Raw genomic sequence first — 17,954 nt, 5'->3', positions numbered from 1 at the left:
TACATAACTAGTATATTATCATTTATATCCAGTCTGATAGAATCATGCTAAATGTCATAGTTAGATGAGCGAATCTGTCCCATTTCGCTTCGTCATAAAATTCGCGAAAAATTCGCGAAACGCATTTTTTTGTTGCCCGCATCTATATTTTTGTTGCCTGCGCTTTTTTGACGTGACCGTGCCCAATTTGATGTGCGACAAAAAAAATTCCGCATGACGAATTTTTCCGCGCAGAAATTTGCTGTGAATCCATGCCTGTCTAACAAATTTGCTCATCACTAGTCATTGTTTATTGATTTGCTTAGAAAATGACAACTTTGAGTCTGTGTCGTATTTGTTTTTGTTGGACTGCCAGTAGATTTATTTTTTTTACAGAAGCTTTAATTTTGTTTAATGTTCTGTGACAATAGAGGTTGGAATTCATACTTTTACAGTTTAATGGGTTTGATGCATAAGTTAACTTTGCCTCAATTAAATTTCCTTACCTCTTTCACTCATGCATTTCAACAATTATGTGGCAAATATTAATATACAATTTGCAACTGAACCTGCTTTGTCTTGTGGGACAGTGGTGCTGATTCTGAAAGTATATCTAGAACCAATACCTTAAATCAGGAGTACCAAGAATTTAGGCTGTCACACACAGCCTACAGAAAAAGACCAACTCAGTCACCTAATACCCCATGAGTTCAGTCACTGACTGCTGTGAAATACCCTTGCCAATCTGCTTATTCACAGACGTGCATTTTTGGATGATATCCACCCCATGTGTGCATTGGCAGGCAAATTTCATGCCTGTCAATGACTAAGAACATGGGGTGAAAAGTGGCAGAATTGGCTTGTCAGCCAACAGCATGCAGGCAAAAAAAAATGCTAAGAATTGTATTTTTTGTAATGAAAGTAAACCACGCATGATGTATATTTGATATTTGTATATTTGATTTGGTTGTATTTTTGAGGTACTTATATCTATGAAATGCTGTGAGGGCATCCTAGCCATATGTGGGAGGGAAACATTCTAACCCATAAACAACCCTAATCCACCCTTTTCCAAATCACTCATGTTGGGCATTAAAGGCATCGTGACATCACCAAAAGGGTGGAGTCATGCAGTGACATTGCAGAATGGGAGAGACCATGTCTCAGTTTTGACCAAAACTGTGTATTTTGTCTGTTCTTTACCAAAAAAGCCATCTTAGACTTGGGTAAACCCATGAGTGCTGCAGGCTTTGGCCTACCTGCACATCACTATGGTAGACCCCTTTCCATTATTAGTTGGAAGAGTTTTTTATTGTCCATAACAGGTGATTCAGCACCTGATAAAACTGTTACTAGAAAGATAAGAAAAAGTGACAGGTTCTTTTTGAGAAGTGTTTGTTAATTTTATTTCATTCCATAATCACCTATACACAAAATATAATTTAACCTTACTAATGACAGACTTTAAATGGTAAACCACCTTGGTGCAATGTATACAGTGATATTCTTAGACAATTTGCTATCTGATCGCTTGGGTCCAATTCACCCTAGAACAGTGTTTTGAATGACATACTAGAAAATGAATAGAAGAGGGCCTGAATATAAAAACATATCATAAGAAACAATAATAATATTTTAGACTCATAACAATAGAACAATAGCTACGTGCATCGCCGCCTCAGGGGTCCTAGCTGTCTGAGGCGGCCAAGTTGATGCCGCCCCTCGCTCCCCCCACACGTAGGTTTTTCATGTCAGATGGGTGCAAGGGGGGACGGATCACTAGTGCAGAAAGTACAATAGCGTTCACTGCACTAGAAGAGCCAAAATTATGATTTAAAAATTGGAATTTCGACTCTTAAAGTTACCAGGGGTGGCTTTTTGCTGCCCCGGGTAACTTGTCTGGCGCTGCCGCCTGAGGTGAGTGTCTCAATTGGCTACCTGAAATAAATGAAATCAGAAAAGAGGCAGAATTGAAAAATTATACAAAATAAAAAAGGACGACTAACTGAAATTTGCTAAGAATATGACATTCTATAACATATTAAAAGTAAATATAAAGGTGAACTCTATATTCCTTTTTCTCAAGGGTTATAAAAACTCTTTGATTGTATAAATAATAAACATATGGGTGTGTTATTGTTCAAACAAACAATCCTAGCAACACAAGTACACTGTCCTGCTGACCTAGCACATTACTGTAGTTATAGTCATTTGCTTAGGAATCTGCATCACACCTCATGGGGAGAATAGTTCACATAATTAGTAATTGGTTTTTCTAAATTCCCAAATCCCTGATTTACAGTCAAGAATAATAATACTGGTATTAATGCAAAAGCCTGCATATATCATATAACTCTCTGCACCCCATGGCAGCCTTCAGATGGGATTAGTTCTCCTGTGACTACTGTAGATAAATGGAATCACACGCAGTCCTCAAAATAAGAAGGAAGTTCTCACATTACTCTTTTTTTAGTTGGATGCAAAAACAAAATTCATTTCATGAATGGCTAAATATCAAATATTGCTTCATGGCCCTGTAGAAATCAATGCAGTCAGCATTATGCATCCAAATAAACTGCTAATTAAACATGCAGAATGTTATTTTTTATGTTTCCAGTATAGTAGCAACCCTAGCAGAAACCATGGCATCAAACTCAAAGTTTATTAAAAGTATAATGAAAGGATCCCCTGCAACTATTTGAGAGTTTGGAAGGAGATGTACCATTGTATTACTATAACATTCTAACCCAAAATCTCACTTCCCATACTGGGTATTAGCTTTACTTTCTTGTGGTTCAGACAATCCGAGTTTAGCCCAAACTTCTAAATTTCCAATTTCTAAATAAAATGAGAAATCTTACCGTAATGCTGCCTTTGCTTCTTTTCCAACTAATTCTGTATTATTGAAGTTGGTTGCCTGAGGTCCTTAGAGTGTTTGGAGTAGCCTTGTTTGCCTTTATTGAACAGACACAGGTTGCTAGAGGCAACAGAGTGTTCTAAAATCTCCTGCCTGCCAATGCATTGTAGTGAAAGGCAACAGCTCGCACTGGGAGGCCAGGCTGTCACTCACTGCCCTAACCAAGCCCAGGGATTGAAATGCAGTGCATCCTTTGTGCTGAGGTGTTAATGACACCTCTTAGTTACATGCATACTGTTTGGTTTTTTAACCAAATTTAAATGCCCTGAGGGAAAGCAGCCATCAGAAATCCATTCCATTCCTGGGACCAGGGATGTTTACAGCATTAGGTACAAAGGGCACTTGTTTCTAAACACCCATCCCCTTACTGGCAAAGGCCAGAGGGGCTCCTGTAAGATCCAATAGACAGTCACTATTTATATTGTGGGGAGCTGTTTGGGCCTCTCTGTTTGGGCCCTTTGACAACTGTTTGGTATTAGTATCAGGGTTGTATTTTCTACATAGGACCCTACAGCACCTGCATAGGGAGGAAACTATAAGGGGTAGTTTCCAGGTGCCTTTATATAGCCTTTAGAATAGGCCACTCAATACTATATACTATATACCACTAAATAATGGTATACACGGTCAGATATAAATTATGCTCTCCATGACTTGTTTTAGGCTGAAAATATATCAGCAGATAGTTCCCAGACTTAGCAGATATTTCTCCACAGAATTTTGGACAGGTGGCTTTCCAGGCATGACAGGTAGGTGCTGTGCCAGGCTTTGCACACAAGTCCAGAGTGATATACTTTATACGTGGGGTGTTGGGTGCAAGGGTGTGCTGATTACAAGTCTGGTTGGCTCTAAATTGTGTCTTAGTAGCAGGTGTATTTATGCTGCCATGGTTTCTCTGTGGAGGTAACAATTATGTGTATCCAAGTAAATTCAGCTATAGTCTGCTGCTCGTGACCCGAATAATGGAAATGTCTACATTAGCATCAAAGAGAAAGCAATATTTACTTTTAAAGATTTAAAGATATGCTACATCTCGTTAACTCAAGAAACAATGAATTTATGTATCATTTTACAAACTTCTTTGGAAATTATCTTTACAGCAAAAAAAGTAAAACAAATATTGCTATGTAACAAAGAATGTAGATTAAGGCACATGCCATACCTGGTAGTTTTTGTGCTCATGTATTACCACTGGAAACTGCCCATGCCAAACTGCCTGTCCCCTTGGTTACAGAAGGTTTTCAAAAATGTAAATATTAGCAAAAATTGCTTGTCTTGCTGCAAATACATAAACTCCAGTGGGGCTAATTTGTGTTTCTTGGTCAAAAGGCCCAAAACCACTCCATTTGCCAATGTCCTTAAAGTTACATTTCAGTGAATTTTATGGAAACTGCTATAGCAGTGTTATATTCATTCTCTTAAATAAAAAGTACTAGTGTCTGTAAGCAATGTGAACATTACACTGGGGCTCATTTATCAACACTGGCCAAATCTGCACCTGGCAGTAACTCACAGGGCCGGAACTAGGGGTAGGCAGAAGAGGCACCTGCCTAGGGCACAACAGTGAGAGGTTGCTAGGCAGGTGCCTCTGTGCCAACCCCTAGTCTGGGATTGTTGAGGGGGGGTGGCAGTGTTGCGGAGGGGGAAGCGGTGAGGCCGAGGGGGGCAGTCGGATCACCTAGGGCGCCCGTCTGACTTAGCCCGCTTTTGGTAACTCATGCCAACCAATCAGTACTTAGATTTTTTCGGCCAGCTTCAAGTTGAAAAGCCCTGACTGGCTTATGCATGTGCAACAAGAAAGCACTAAATGCTTAAAGCTGCGTGTACCTTACTACGATGTAAATACATTACATTTGTTCTTATTATGCCAACCTATATGGGATTTAATTTCTATGCAGAATAATACATTTTATCCTGACACAACAAGTATTTAAGACTCATGCCACACACAGTGCATGGCGTATATTTTCATCAAGCGGAAAAATGCTTACCGAAAATATCGCCATACACTCCTACTTGGGCCTGCACCTGAATGAATGGAATATGTTCGGGTGCAGGCACATGTAGCCGATATCCACTGAAGATACAAAGTGTCACGTTTTTTGGTGAACAGTAGCGGAGCGTATTCTCGGCAAGCGTTTTTCGGCTTGCCGAGAATACGCTCGCGTAGCATCAGCCTAAGCCCTCACTCCTCCATTGATAACAGTTCCTGGACAGCCAGGTTTTCAGAAGGGCTGTCCTGATTTTTAAATTAGGTAATCTGGACAGGACCTAAAAGTGAATGGCACATCAATCAGCCAATCTCTGATCGCTATATCATAAACCTGCCCCCTGACATCACCTAGGGCGCCTGTCCGACTTAGCCCGCCTTTGGTAACTCATGCCAACCAATCAGTACTTAGATTTTTTCGGCCAGCTTCAAGTTGAAAAGCCCTGACTGGCTTATGCATGTGCAACAAGAAAGCACTAAATGCTTAAAGCTGCATGTCCCTACTACTATGTAAATACATTACATTTGTTCTTATTATGCCAACCTATATGGGATTTCATTTCTATGCAGAATAATACATTTTATCCTGACACAACAAGTATTTAAGACTCATGCCACACAGAGTGCATGGCGTATGTTTTCGTCAAGCGGAAAAATGCTTACCGAAAATATCGCCATACACTCCTACCTGGGGCTGCACCCGAATGAATGGAATACGTTCGGGTGCAGGCACATGAAGCCGATATCCACCGAAGTGTCAAGTTTTTTGGTGAACAGTAGCGGAGCGTATTCTCGGCAAGCGTTTTTCGGCTTTCCTCCATTGATAACAGTTCCTGGACAGCCAGGTTTTCAGAAGGGCTATCCTGATTTTTAAATTAGGTAATCTGGACAGGACCTAAAAGTGAATGGCACATCAATCAGCCAATCTCTGATCGCTGTATCATAAACCTGCCCCCTGACATCACAGACCCCTCACTGTTTTATATAAAGTGACTGTGAATTGCAATAGTATATATTCTTACCCTGTGCATTATCTAAAATGTTCATGTCCAGTTTGTATGTCTCTATAGCGTTAGAACACATTAATAGCCTATGGGTAAACCACAGGGAAAAGTTTAAAATGTTTAAAAATCACACAGACAGCATCTCTTTTGTCACCAATATTTCATTATCTTAGGTGTCCTCAGCTGGACCACTGCTGTTTCCAAGGTTACCCTTTAAATCTTTTAGATACTCCATTATTATGTAACAGCATGATCTGACATAACCTCACAACTGACCTTCTTATGGCCCAATCTGGAACATCTTGTGTCAGTGCAGTTACAACTTCCATTTGGTAACAGGAACTCAAGGCTTCCATCAAGCCTGAGTTCTACTGTCACCTGAGAGTGTCACATGGTCACTGCATTTAGAGGGTTGGCATCCAGCAGCAGAGTGTCTGCAGGGACAGGTGGAAATGTATGTGAAGGTGACTTGTCTCTGAGGACATTTATGCACACTATGTCAATATTCCATGCTCTTCTTCACTGTAGTTATAAGTCATTACAGATCAAAAGGCTTATAAGGAAGAGTCTTTTATCAGAGAGATGTGTGTTATACTGCAGCCTACACCATGTTAAATTTATTTCTTTTAACAGCAGCTGTTATTCTACGAATTGTCATATACTGAAACTTAGAATGGGGTAACCCGCAGCCCTCTACATATTGTTATCCCACTGCCAGCCTTTGCAATTACCTTGGCAATTAAAAGATGTATTTGATATGTCTATGGGCCCCTCAGGTCCCAGTGCAGTTACAACATGTTGCCTAAACTACAGTAAAATTGTCCAGCTCCCAGGCTCAGCATTTATTCATTGAAGGATGCTTGCAGCTGAAATAAAGCAGAAGCTGGAGGGCCCCCAGTTGGATATCTATATCAAGCTGTTTGCCAGTAGAAGGGTTGGGATTTTGGGGATGGGGAGATTAATAAATGATGGTTTCAAGTAGAAGCTGCAGCACATCAAGCAAATTATAATCCCCCCAGTTCCCCTGTGAGAAAGCTCCTTTAACAAAGCAGTTATTCATTTATATTCCTGTCATGAGCCCTTTTTATTTGCCTGGCTTCCCAATGTGTCTCCCTAGTACTTCTAGGACTTACTATTAATATGCTGGGCACATGCTGTGACATGGCTTTGCTCACTGAGAAACAGATAACATTATAATGCCCTTTAAACGTCCCTATGACACTTAGCTGTCTGGGGGGTTCCATTAGGAAAAATGGCTGCCGTGCCCCCTATGACCTTTGCTCTAGACAAGGTACCCAATTACAGCCCACGACTTGCGCCCCACCCCCAGGGGATACGGTGTCCTTATAAAGTGGAGCAGCTGGGTGGCTCGTCCCATTTTGGCTGGCAGGGGAGACCTGTAGGTTGTCTGTGGATAGTTTCACATCTTCCTTGGGCAGTAAGGAAACAGGAGCTTCGCCCGATCCGGCCCCACCATGAGTGACCAGGTTTTAAGCTTTCTTAAGGACTTTCTGGCGGGTGGCATTGCAGCTGCCATCTCTAAGACTGCTGTAGCCCCCATTGAAAGGGTTAAACTTCTGCTGCAGGTGAGCGGCGCATACTCGCTTTTTGGTGTGGCTTCTATTAGTTTGCTGGAGCTGCATGATTGGGTTTTATAGGGAGGTCGGGAAATCCTGACTTCTTTTGCTTTATTCTTATAAGGATATTGGCATCTGCCAGCTGGTCCCAAAGTATTGGCAACCGCCAGCTGTCCCTAAAGCTGCTGCTGTTACTGCTGCTACTGCTGCTACTGCTGCTAAGCTACGACTTCATCTTGCAAAATGCTTGCAGCATATATCCTGCATGATTAGGCAATGGGCTGCAAAATGGTTCGAAAAAGCTGAACGAATGCTATTACTTTTAATTGCTGCTTTTCTTTATTCCAATTTTGAGAGTCACTAACTTGCACTGAAGCACAGCATACTCAGCTTTTACACACAGTGAGCCTCCCAGCTTTAGATCTGGCATGGTACTGGTACCAGAGTCTCTAGTGTCCATCCCAGGATTACATAGTCACACAGTGAGCCTCCCAGCTTAAGATCTGGCATGGTATTGGTACCAGAGTCTCTAGTGTCCATCCCAGGGTCACATAGTCACACAGTGAGCCTCCCAGCTTTAGATCCAGCATGGTACTGGTACCAGAGTCTCTAGTGTCCATCTCAGGATCACATAGTCACACAGTGAGCCTCCCAGCTTTAGATCTGGCATGGTACTGGTACCAGAGTCTCTAGTGTCCATCCCAGGATCACATAGTCACACAGTGAGCCTCCCAGCTTTAGATCCAGCATGGTACTGGTGCCCAAGTATTTAATGTCTATCCTTGGACTACATAGTCACCAAATGTCCACAACTTTGATATAGAATGGCACTTGTTCTAGAATTACTTGTATTCAAGCTAGGACAGCTAGTATGAGCCTCCATCTGCATCCAGCATGGTACTGGGGCAGTAGCATAAATAATGTATCTCAGGACTGCAAAGTCACAAAATTACAGGCAAAGCCTTTTAACTAGATAATGCATGTTATTGCCATGCGTTTCAAGAAATTATCAGAAATTGTCAACCACCCTTATATCAATCTAGTCTGTCAGTGGTGCCAAAATAGGCTGGAACTTTATTGTGGGCTCCTGTCTTTGGGAGGGACTAGAGTGACACTATCCAAGCAGCTTTGAGTGACTAAATATGGAAGGTGCAGAACTGGACCTCCTTTCCATTGACTGTTTTTAGAACATACTCCTGACAGGACGGGACCGGAAAGTCTTGGCTCATGTGTCAGGTTATCATCATGCAGAGACCTTTAGTAACTCATGGAAACCTGCACTACAATACACAGAATATATATAAGCAGCTGTGATGTTCAGTGATACATCTTGGATTGTGTACTTTTGCTGCTGTTGCTAAAATAGAATAAGCGTAACATTTCACTGATGAACTGTGAATGGAAACACTTGAGGACAGGGTTATTTCAGGGAAGCTCTTAATCTGCATTATACATTAAAAACCATGTCATTCTTAATGTAATTAATAGGGATGCAGCAAATCTGGTTCGAGATTTGGCCAGGATTCAGCCTTTTTTCAGAAGGATTTGGATTTGGCCAAATTCAAGTAACTAGCTGAGCCAAATCAGAATTCTTACAATCACGTGACTTTTTGTCACATGAACACGGAAGTTGAAAATGTTCTCTTTAACATGTCCTTGCAATAATTTGCACATGCAATGCAAATTAGGGTTCAGATTCAGTTTGGGATTCTGCCAAATCTTTCACAAAGGATTCGGCGCATCCCTAGTTTTGGTTTATACTTCGGTAATCCTGCATTTAAATGGATATTGTAGTTCAATATGTGTGCATGTAAATAAATAAATAAATATATTTTCTGACTTTATATTGAATCACTTTATATCAAATCACATTCATTCCCTGTTCCTAAAGTGCTTGCAATCCAAAGCCAATCTATGTGAGGACCATCTAAGTTTTCAATTGGGCGCTAGTTTGGTTACTCTTTATATGGATCTAAAAATTTCACCTGATTCATACCTTGCTCTTTACTGGTTCAGATACCAGTTGGAAAATCCCATCATATCGCACTGGTTTTTAAAGGCATAATCTTGATGGCAATTCATTGGCCTTCTGGATGCCCCTAGCATTGGCCAAAGTTTAACAAGTGAATGAACTAGATTTACCACATGGCTGACATAAGGGGCAGGACTTACTTAATATGTGAATTGCATTGCCAGCTTTACTCATTCAAGGTCACAATTAATGGATAAAGCTTCCCTAGTAGAGATCATTGAGAGTTATTTCCTGTAACCAGATCCTTGTCTGGGCTGTGGTTCAGTAATCCTGGACCAAGACTGGGTAATGTCAGTACAGAGTATATAGTGCCCCCTCTCTGCTAATAAACAATCTGAACCGACAACATAACTGGTAAGAGGGCATTCTGCATTACTCTTGGGCTCAGATTTTATGCTGATGTTTGTCCCAGGCTTGGGCAATTTGTGGAATTAAGATAAATATATAGATAACATTAAAGCCTCATACAGAATGAGTTTAAGACCTATTGTGCAGTTTTAATACATACGTGTTCATTAACATTGGAAGGCATTGCCGTATCCTATGTTGGTAAAAGGATTGCCACAACCTGTACTGCAGCAACACAACATAGGGATGCCATCAATGAGGTACAGACAAAGAACTGCTGGGAAGCCTAATCATTGGTAAACACAAGTATAATGATAGCGGTGACAATAGCATTCAAAAATAAAGCTGAGTTCCCAAACATTATATACCAAGAAACAGATTGCATTGCTAGAAGTCTGCCAGTAGAGACATTATCAGGACTTTGCCTCTGGCTGGGATTAAAGCGGTAGGTCACCTTTGTTAGTGCACTGCCATGTGCCTTGGCCTTGACCAAATGTAAAGTCAAGCAGTGCCACACTCTTATATTTTTATATGGTATTTTAGAGAAATAAAAAATGAAACATACTAAAGCTCCCAGGGCCAAATCATTACCTGCTTTCCCACTGCACATCTGCAAAGTGTTCAGTGGCATTGTCCCCTGCAATACTTGGTTTGCGCCAGACAAGAGGGTTGGTGTGCATGTGCATGTGTAAGCAAATGCATTATACCCCAAGCTTAACCTACTTATAATAATTTGTTTTGCGCTTGTTTTATTCATCAGAAGTACTTGTTGCTAACACATTTTTGTTAGAGCTAAGCAAATTATAAACAGCAATCACACAGTTGATATATACCCTCATATGTAATAAAAGGCAATTATGTAGTAAAAGGTACTAAGTTTGCCCAGGTGCAGTAACTCAACAACCAATCAACAGGTAGAATTTTACTGGTAACCTGTTTAAAAGCAAACATCTTATTGGTCGTTGTAGGTTAGTGTTAGGGCTCTGGCAAACGGGGAGATTAGTCGCCCGTGAAAAATCTCCCTGTTCGCGGGTGACTAATCTCCCCGGATTGCCATCCCACCGGCGAAAATGCCTCGCGAGGCAACTTCAGCGATTTGACGAAATCGCCTGCGCAGCGTGTGCCATCCCACCGGCGACTTACATTTTCGCCGGTGGGATGGCAATCCGGGGAGACTAGTCGCCCGCGAACAGGGAGATTTGTCGCGGGCGACTAAACTCCCCGTGTGCAGGGCCCTTACTGGGCAAACTTAGTGCCTTTTATTACATATGGGATTAAGTTTGACCAGTAGCAGAAACCCATAGCAGCTAAAAATCAAACAGGTGGCCAGTAAATTCTACCTGATGATTGGTTGCTATGGGTTATTGCTCCTGCGCAAACTTAGTGCCTTTTTATTTCATATTGGGGATAGTGTCATACATGTTATTAGTATTGTGTGTGTGCATGTTTATATATTGTATTTATATGTGTGTGTGTATTTAATAATTATATATGTATAGGTGTATTTATATAAAGTAGTCCAGTGGATGCATACCATATGCAGTAACACAACCTGCATGCTAGTACAACAAAATATTACACAGGAACAAGTACAGTTTCTAGTTTCTGCAAAACATGTCAGCCCAGAAATGTAGAGGGTGGCATCTTGCCCTAATTAATTAGAATTTTTTAATATATATTGTCAAAAAAGTTAGATTCTGGAAGTTTCTGGGGGCCCTAATATTAATTTGTTGTGGTGCCCAGTAACATATGTCTATGGCATTTACCCCAGATCACAAAATAAGTCTTTGCTGCTTCTAGGGCCATGGCACACTTGAGTTATTGATCACTGCTACTTACAGATATTCCCTTTTTAAGTAAATGGGAAATTGTCCGAGACTAATAGCACTGTTTGATTGCTGCCACATGTCATTTAAACCCCTTGTGTGCCATAGACTGTTGTTCAGATTCTAAAGGCAAATACAGGTGGTCAGTTTTGCCAGTAATTAATTTATTACCCAGTAATGCCTGAAAATTGATTGGATGAATCATATTTAATAAAAATTGTTATCCTTTTGTATGCATGCTGGTTTCCAATACCTTCTGTTATAATCTACTACCAGGTCCAGCATGCCAGCAAACAGATATCTGTTGACAAGCAATATAAAGGGATCATGGATTGTGTGGTCAGAATCCCAAAGGAGCAAGGATTTATCTCATTCTGGAGAGGGAACCTTGCCAATGTCATCCGTTACTTCCCCACACAAGCTCTTAACTTTGCCTTCAAGGACAAGTATAAGCAGATTTTCCTTGGGGGAGTAGATAAGCATAAGCAATTCTGGAGGTTCTTCGTTGGTAACCTGGCCTCTGGTGGAGCTGCTGGTGCTACATCTCTCTGCTTTGTGTACCCCCTGGATTTTGCCAGAACCCGTCTAGCCGCTGATGTGGGCAAAGGTCTAAATGAAAGAGAGTTTACCGGTCTTGGAAACTGCATTGCCAAGATCTACAAGTTAGATGGATTAAAAGGCCTCTACCAAGGTTTCAATGTGTCTGTTCAGGGCATTATCATTTACAGAGCAGCTTACTTTGGTGTCTATGACACTGCTAAGGGTAAGTATACATTTCTAGAACTGTTTTTAAAAATCACAAACCAATTGTACATGCTTAACATAGAGCAGCATACAGTGTCCTGGTATGTATTTTTAGACAATTGTCTCGCTTTACCAGTCCCAGGCTTTCACGCTGAATTTAAAGACTTTACTTGAGGTGGATGAGAGAAATAGCAAGTCACCTATAGTAAGATCCCTTGATGATGGGTCTGGAGATATGAAATTGATAGGTAGCACTGATATAGAATTCTGTTCTTTTCCGGGTATTTTCCTGTTAATACACACAGAAACTTCAGTGGTTGGATACATATTTGTTTCCTGGCTTTATATTTGAAGAGATTCACTGTTTTTGCTTATCCACCTAATGGCAAGTGCTTAAATAGAATGTGCTAGAAGTGGAAGCAAATACCACGATCCTGTACAATGACAATAAAGACAAAGCAACAAAAATACAGCTAAATATTAAGCCATATATTAAGCTATATATTAAGGTTATAAAACCATTTAAATATTTTTTACATGTTTTATATTTGACTGGATTAAGGTTGGGTAAAATTGAGCCTATTTAAAGATCTTAAAATGAAGGCTTTATTTGTGCATGAACAATGTAAGACTGGGCCTCTTCAGGCCCCACCATGAAACCTAACAGCAAGGGCCCACTCTTACAACAATTAGATTTAGATGGTTCTAAATGTTACAGTTGTTATATTACCCTATTGTGGAAAGGGGCTGATGGGAATTGTCCTTGGCTGGGGCCACCTGGACTTCCTCGGGGGCTCTGGCAGGCCAGTCAAACTCTGTTGAAGAAATGAAAGTCCAGTTGTCTGACTTTCCATCAGATATGTTGATATTTCCAACTTTATAGCGACCAGCATGAATAAATCCATTCATACAGCTAACATGAAATTTTGCCAAATACTGTAGTAGCCACTGATGGATGCAGTAATAGTATAAATACTATAATGATGTCAGTATTTTTATATGAAATCACACAAGTAATAACCATAAACAAATTCCTGCATCTTTCACATAATTCCAGTCTTAACGAACAGGCAAATATATTGAAGTATCCCATAAAATATTCAAAAGGTTTTTTTTACTGAATATAAGAAGATATTAAGCAGTTCTTTTCCTTTAAAGTGCAAATCCCTCCTTGATACTTGTCCAGCGACTGCACTTTCTAAAATTAGCAGAAAGAATACTTAGGGCATGTAATGTTAGAAGTCTACTGCTAGACCCATCGTACGCAAGCTGTTGGGTAGAGTAAGGCTTAATTTGAGTGTTCAGCCCAGCAGTACCTGGACAACTGAAACAGAAACATCACATGTAAAGACTGTTTGGCTTGTAGTAAGTTTAAAGTGAGCAGGATTGCAAATTATATTTGTTTTATTATTGCTACTTCCCTGGTGACCATAATTTCACATAATTACTATAAAGGACAAGGAAAGATAGACTTTAAAGGAGCAGTTTAGTGTAAAAATGAAACTGGGTAAAATAGATAGACTGCGCAAAATAAAAAATGTTTTCAAAATTGTTAGCCAAAAATGTAATCTATAAGGGCTTGAGCAGGCAGAACTCTACTTCCTGCTTTCAGCTCTCTAAGCTGTTAGCAGTCAGTAACCAATCAGTGAATTGAGGGGAGGGGGGCATATGGGACAAAACTGATCAGTTAGTTTACATTTGAATCTGGCCTGCGTGCTCACAAACTAAATGAACAGTTATGTCCCACGTGGCCCCCCCCAAAGTCACTAACTAAGAGGTTAGAGAGCTGAAAGCAGGAAGTAGTGTTCTGGTTATTATGTTAAACATTTGCCCACTCCAGCCTTTATAGATTACATTTTTGCCTAACTAACTATAATGCAAATATTTTTTATTTTGTGCAGTCTATTTTACCCAGTTTTATTTTTACACTGAACTGTTCCTTTAACATGAGACGTTTTGTACTGTGCAAGTCTAAAGGTTTTACTTTGAAAAAGGGGATGCCTGGGTAGGTAGGACAGCAGCCTGGTTGAAAACTAGCGTGGGAGTGAGTTTTTCATAGAAAGCGCGTCAGCCTGGGGTAAGAGGTAAGGAAGTAGTGTCAATGGTGGACGCTTAACAAATTGGCATCCCCTAGTAACACTAGCTTTCTCCTCTTAGACTGCAGAGAGGAAATCCATTGTATGCAGTAAAATGCAGTATAATGTGTTATGATGTATTTTTGGGGTGTGGGGCTACACTGTCCTATAGCGTTGTAATGCCCATAGCTTTTTTTATTATTCCTCTGCAGGTATGATGCCAGATCCCAAGAATGTGCACATTGTGGTAAGCTGGATGATTGCTCAGACTGTCACTGCTGTTGCTGGTCTTGTGTCCTATCCATTTGACACAGTCAGGAGACGTATGATGATGCAGTCTGGCAGGAAAGGAGGTAAATTTAGGCCTTAATGTGGCTAATACTATCTGTAGATCAAAGAGCCAGTAGACCCACGTGTTCAACATGATTTGAATGAATAGAACTTCCAACTCCCTGGCTCTTAAAGAGATACTGACACCAGAAATTAAACCTTTTTTACATCTGTCGTAACATTGTCTTTGCATGCTATTTATAGTTTTGCCATAAAAGTATTAGCCCAATGCTTTTAAATTACCTGTCTGATCCCCCATGTTCCTCTATGAGGGGGCTGCATATTTGTGCAGCAGTAATCTGTTAGAATTAGAAGTTAAAACTGATAGGCTGAGAAGGGACAGTCAGGCTGGCAAAACAGTCAGGTTTTGGGATTTCAAGTAACAATTACTTACAAAAGCAGCCCTATCAGCAAAAAATGATCAACATGACCTATAGCCAACTTTTTATGTAGAGTCATATTTTGAAAGTAGTTTTTTCTTGTCAGTATCACTTTAAGAGCAAATTACCAGCCTATTTTACAATGAACTCCCTATTTGTAAAACTGATACATGCTTGGAGGATGGAAAAGGGCTTGTTTACACAGGGCTCATTATCACAATTTAATCACCAACTGTAGCCAATACCATAGTCATGAAACCATACAGTATCTTTTTCCAGATGGAGTTAAAAAAAATCTCCTGCTTACACTTACAAACAATCATTTGTTAGTTGTTTATGAAAAAAAATAATCACAAATTCCAACACTTGCCAATGTTGAACAAGTATGTATGTCTGTGGTCTATTTTGCCCCTTTCATTCACAGTACAACCTTTTAAAGATGATGTAGTCTGACAACATAGGCTAGTCCAGTGTACACTGTGACCTCTCACCACATGTCTACCTCTAGGTTATAATAATTGTTCAAGGGGCAGCTAAGTTTAAAATGAACTTTTAGTATGTTGTAGATAGTAATAGTCGCAGATGCTTAGCAGCTACTATTTAGCTTTTTCTGTGTGATTGTCTGTTCTGCTAATCACTAGTCTAAAAAAAGCTGGTAATTCTGCAGATTTGTACTTCCATTTTGTATTACCTATCTATTCAAGCCTTCTCTTATTGATATTACTGTCAACCTTTCAAAACACTGCGTGATATGGCATATGTCCTTGATCAGACAGTTGGGCAACTGGGCAGGGATACTCATCTGGAAAGGGAGTACAGTGTATAACATTACTGACTAGTCTTTGTGCCTCTGTATCCTAACAGCTGATATCATGTACAAGGGAACGATTGACTGCTGGAAGAAGATATCCAAAGATGAAGGACCAAAAGCCTTCTTCAAGGGTGCTTGGTCCAACGTACTGAGAGGCATGGGTGGTGCTTTTGTACTTGTATTGTATGATGAAATTAAGAAATATGTCTAATCTTATACAACTGCTATATTCTCTCCCTATTCATATACTTTGTAAAGACATAATGGGGCATTTGGTTTCAGTGACAAAGACAATGAGATATTTCCTAGGGAAATAAAAGGAGAAACATGGAGAAATGGGATTCTTCAACCCAGTTTGCATTTTGTATAGACAAATGAAGTTCACTGCAACCTGTGCACCATCACTAGGTACAAAACATGGCCATGCTCCTAAACATAATGAATAAAATAGACCTTCTAAAGGCTATAATAGCCATTTTTACCCAATACCGTGACAGTGGCAGACTTTTCTTAAGATTGTGGACAATAAAGATAACATTTAAATTTACTCTTTTGCTGTAATCATTCTGCAGTGGTCAACATGTAAAAGTGTTAGTAAACAAATGATAAAAACAGTTGTTGCAAACGACTTTATCTCTAAGGGCTCTGGCACACGGGGGAGATTAGTCGCCCGCGACAAAACTCCCTGTTCGCGGGCGACTAATCTCCCCAAGTTGCCATGACCCGCCATCCCACCGGCGAACATGTAAGTCGCCGGCGGGATGGCACACGAAATCGCGCCGCCGCGTCTGCCATCCCGCCGGCGACTTACATGTTCGCCGGCGGGATGGCGGGTCATGGCAACTCGGGGAGATTAGTCGCCCGCGAACAGGGAGTTTTGTCGCGGGCGACTAATCTCCCCCGTGTGCCAGAGCCCTTAGGGCTTCATGACACAATGCCAGAAGTTCTGTTGCTTGGGCAAATAATAGCTCTGTATGTAGGCGCCAAAAAGCTCTCAACTGCTTCCTGTTCATTTCAGTGCAGTTACCTGAACCATGAGCAAAACAGTGTATATAGTGTTATTAGTGTTGTTGTAGAAGGATAGGTAGCATATTAATCAGGGATTTTGTTTGTGCTCACAATATTGCTAATTAATCTAAGGCACATGTGTCAAACACAAGGCCCGCTGGCCGAATACAGACCCTCTGGCTGTTTTATGTGGCCCATGGTGACTATGCCTGACCGGGCAGCACCAATTGCCTGACTGCACTGTGACTGTGCCTGACTGTACAGTATCTTCATAAAAAATTTGTCCAGTTACAGCCTGTGTTTTAGATTTCGCCCCCCTTACGTGATTAAGTTTGATACCCCTGAACTAAGTCAATTTCTCCCGACAACTCCAAAAGGACAATGACATAAGAGGAGATTAATCGCCTGCGATACATCGCCTCTACCGTGGGCTACTAATCTCCTTTAAATACTTTAGCACTGGCCAAAATGCAAATTACCGGTGGGAAAACATACACTGCATGGCTACTTCGTGAAGTAGCCCAAAGTTGCCTCTCGAGGAGACCCGGGGTAGCCCCGCCGCATATGTTCCCCCACTTGCAATTTGCATTTTTGCCAGTGGAAATGAAACGAAGGAAACATTTTGTCGCCTGCAGCGGCCACTTGTGTCATTGCCCTAAATAATAACAATGGTGGTATACATTAGAGCAGTGATCCCCAACCAGTGGCTCGTGAGCAACATGTTGCTCACCAACCCCTTGGATGTTGGTCCCAGGGGCCTTAAAGTAGGTGCTTATTTTTGCATTTCTGGTAAGGAAGCAAGTTTTGGTTACATAAAACACAACTATAATGCCAAACAGAGTCTTCTGTAGGCTGCCAGTCTACATAGGGGCTATTAAGAAGCCAATTAAGAACCTTTTTAATTTTTCCATTTAAATTTGGCTCACAAGTATA

The 17,954-nt window shown here is 40.7% G+C and overlaps 2 protein-coding genes across 5 annotated transcripts in view; one reads left to right on the top strand and one right to left on the bottom strand.

Annotated features, from left to right (window-relative positions):
• LOC100487093 (EF-hand calcium-binding domain-containing protein 6) overlaps nucleotides 1-7,125 on the bottom strand; it is a 49,995-nt gene extending 42,870 nt beyond the window's left edge. The window contains exons 1-2 of one of the 4 annotated variants that reach the window (XM_031895429.1): nucleotides 7,024-7,111; nucleotides 6,167-6,324 (exon numbers count right to left, since the gene is read on the bottom strand). In XM_031895429.1, coding sequence (XP_031751289.1) covers nucleotides 6,167-6,246 — 80 coding nt within the window. In that variant the 5' untranslated portion in view covers nucleotides 6,247-6,324; nucleotides 7,024-7,111. Of the gene's footprint in view, nucleotides 1-2,840; nucleotides 3,171-6,166; nucleotides 6,979-7,023 lie in introns of those variants that run through there. The other 3 variants (XM_031895432.1, XM_031895430.1, XM_031895431.1) reach the window with 3 other exon arrangements.
• Nucleotides 7,126-7,307: 182 nt separating this feature from the next.
• Nucleotides 7,308-16,560, top strand: slc25a4 (solute carrier family 25 member 4). The gene is made up of 4 exons (NM_203578.1): nucleotides 7,308-7,476; nucleotides 11,950-12,436; nucleotides 14,705-14,845; nucleotides 16,067-16,560. Exons 1-4 carry the CDS (start codon nucleotides 7,366-7,368, stop codon nucleotides 16,222-16,224), a joined length of 897 nt encoding a protein of 298 aa, NP_988909.1. The 5' UTR covers nucleotides 7,308-7,365; the 3' UTR covers nucleotides 16,225-16,560.
• The last annotated feature ends 1,394 nt before the right edge of the window (nucleotides 16,561-17,954 follow it).

The sequence above is a fragment of the Xenopus tropicalis genome, chromosome 1, assembly GCF_000004195.4.
Source record: "Xenopus tropicalis strain Nigerian chromosome 1, UCB_Xtro_10.0, whole genome shotgun sequence".
NCBI lineage: Eukaryota > Metazoa > Chordata > Amphibia > Anura > Pipidae > Xenopus > Xenopus tropicalis.
Note: the sequence above shows the minus strand (reverse complement) of the source record. Positions and strands in the feature narration are given on the sequence as shown.

What these genes read in the sequence shown, in the direction of transcription:
- slc25a4 (NM_203578.1), top strand. Translation starts at nt 7,366, where the DNA reads ATGAGTGACCAGGTTTTAAGCTTTCTTAAGGACTTTCTGGCGGGTGGC. An exon ending in GGGTTAAACTTCTGCTGCAG is followed by an intron (nt 7,477 to 11,949) that starts GTGAGCGGCGCA and finishes ATCTACTACCAG; the next exon opens with GTCCAGCATGCCAGCAAACA. An exon ending in TGTCTATGACACTGCTAAGG is followed by an intron (nt 12,437 to 14,704) that starts GTAAGTATACAT and finishes ATTCCTCTGCAG; the next exon opens with GTATGATGCCAGATCCCAAG.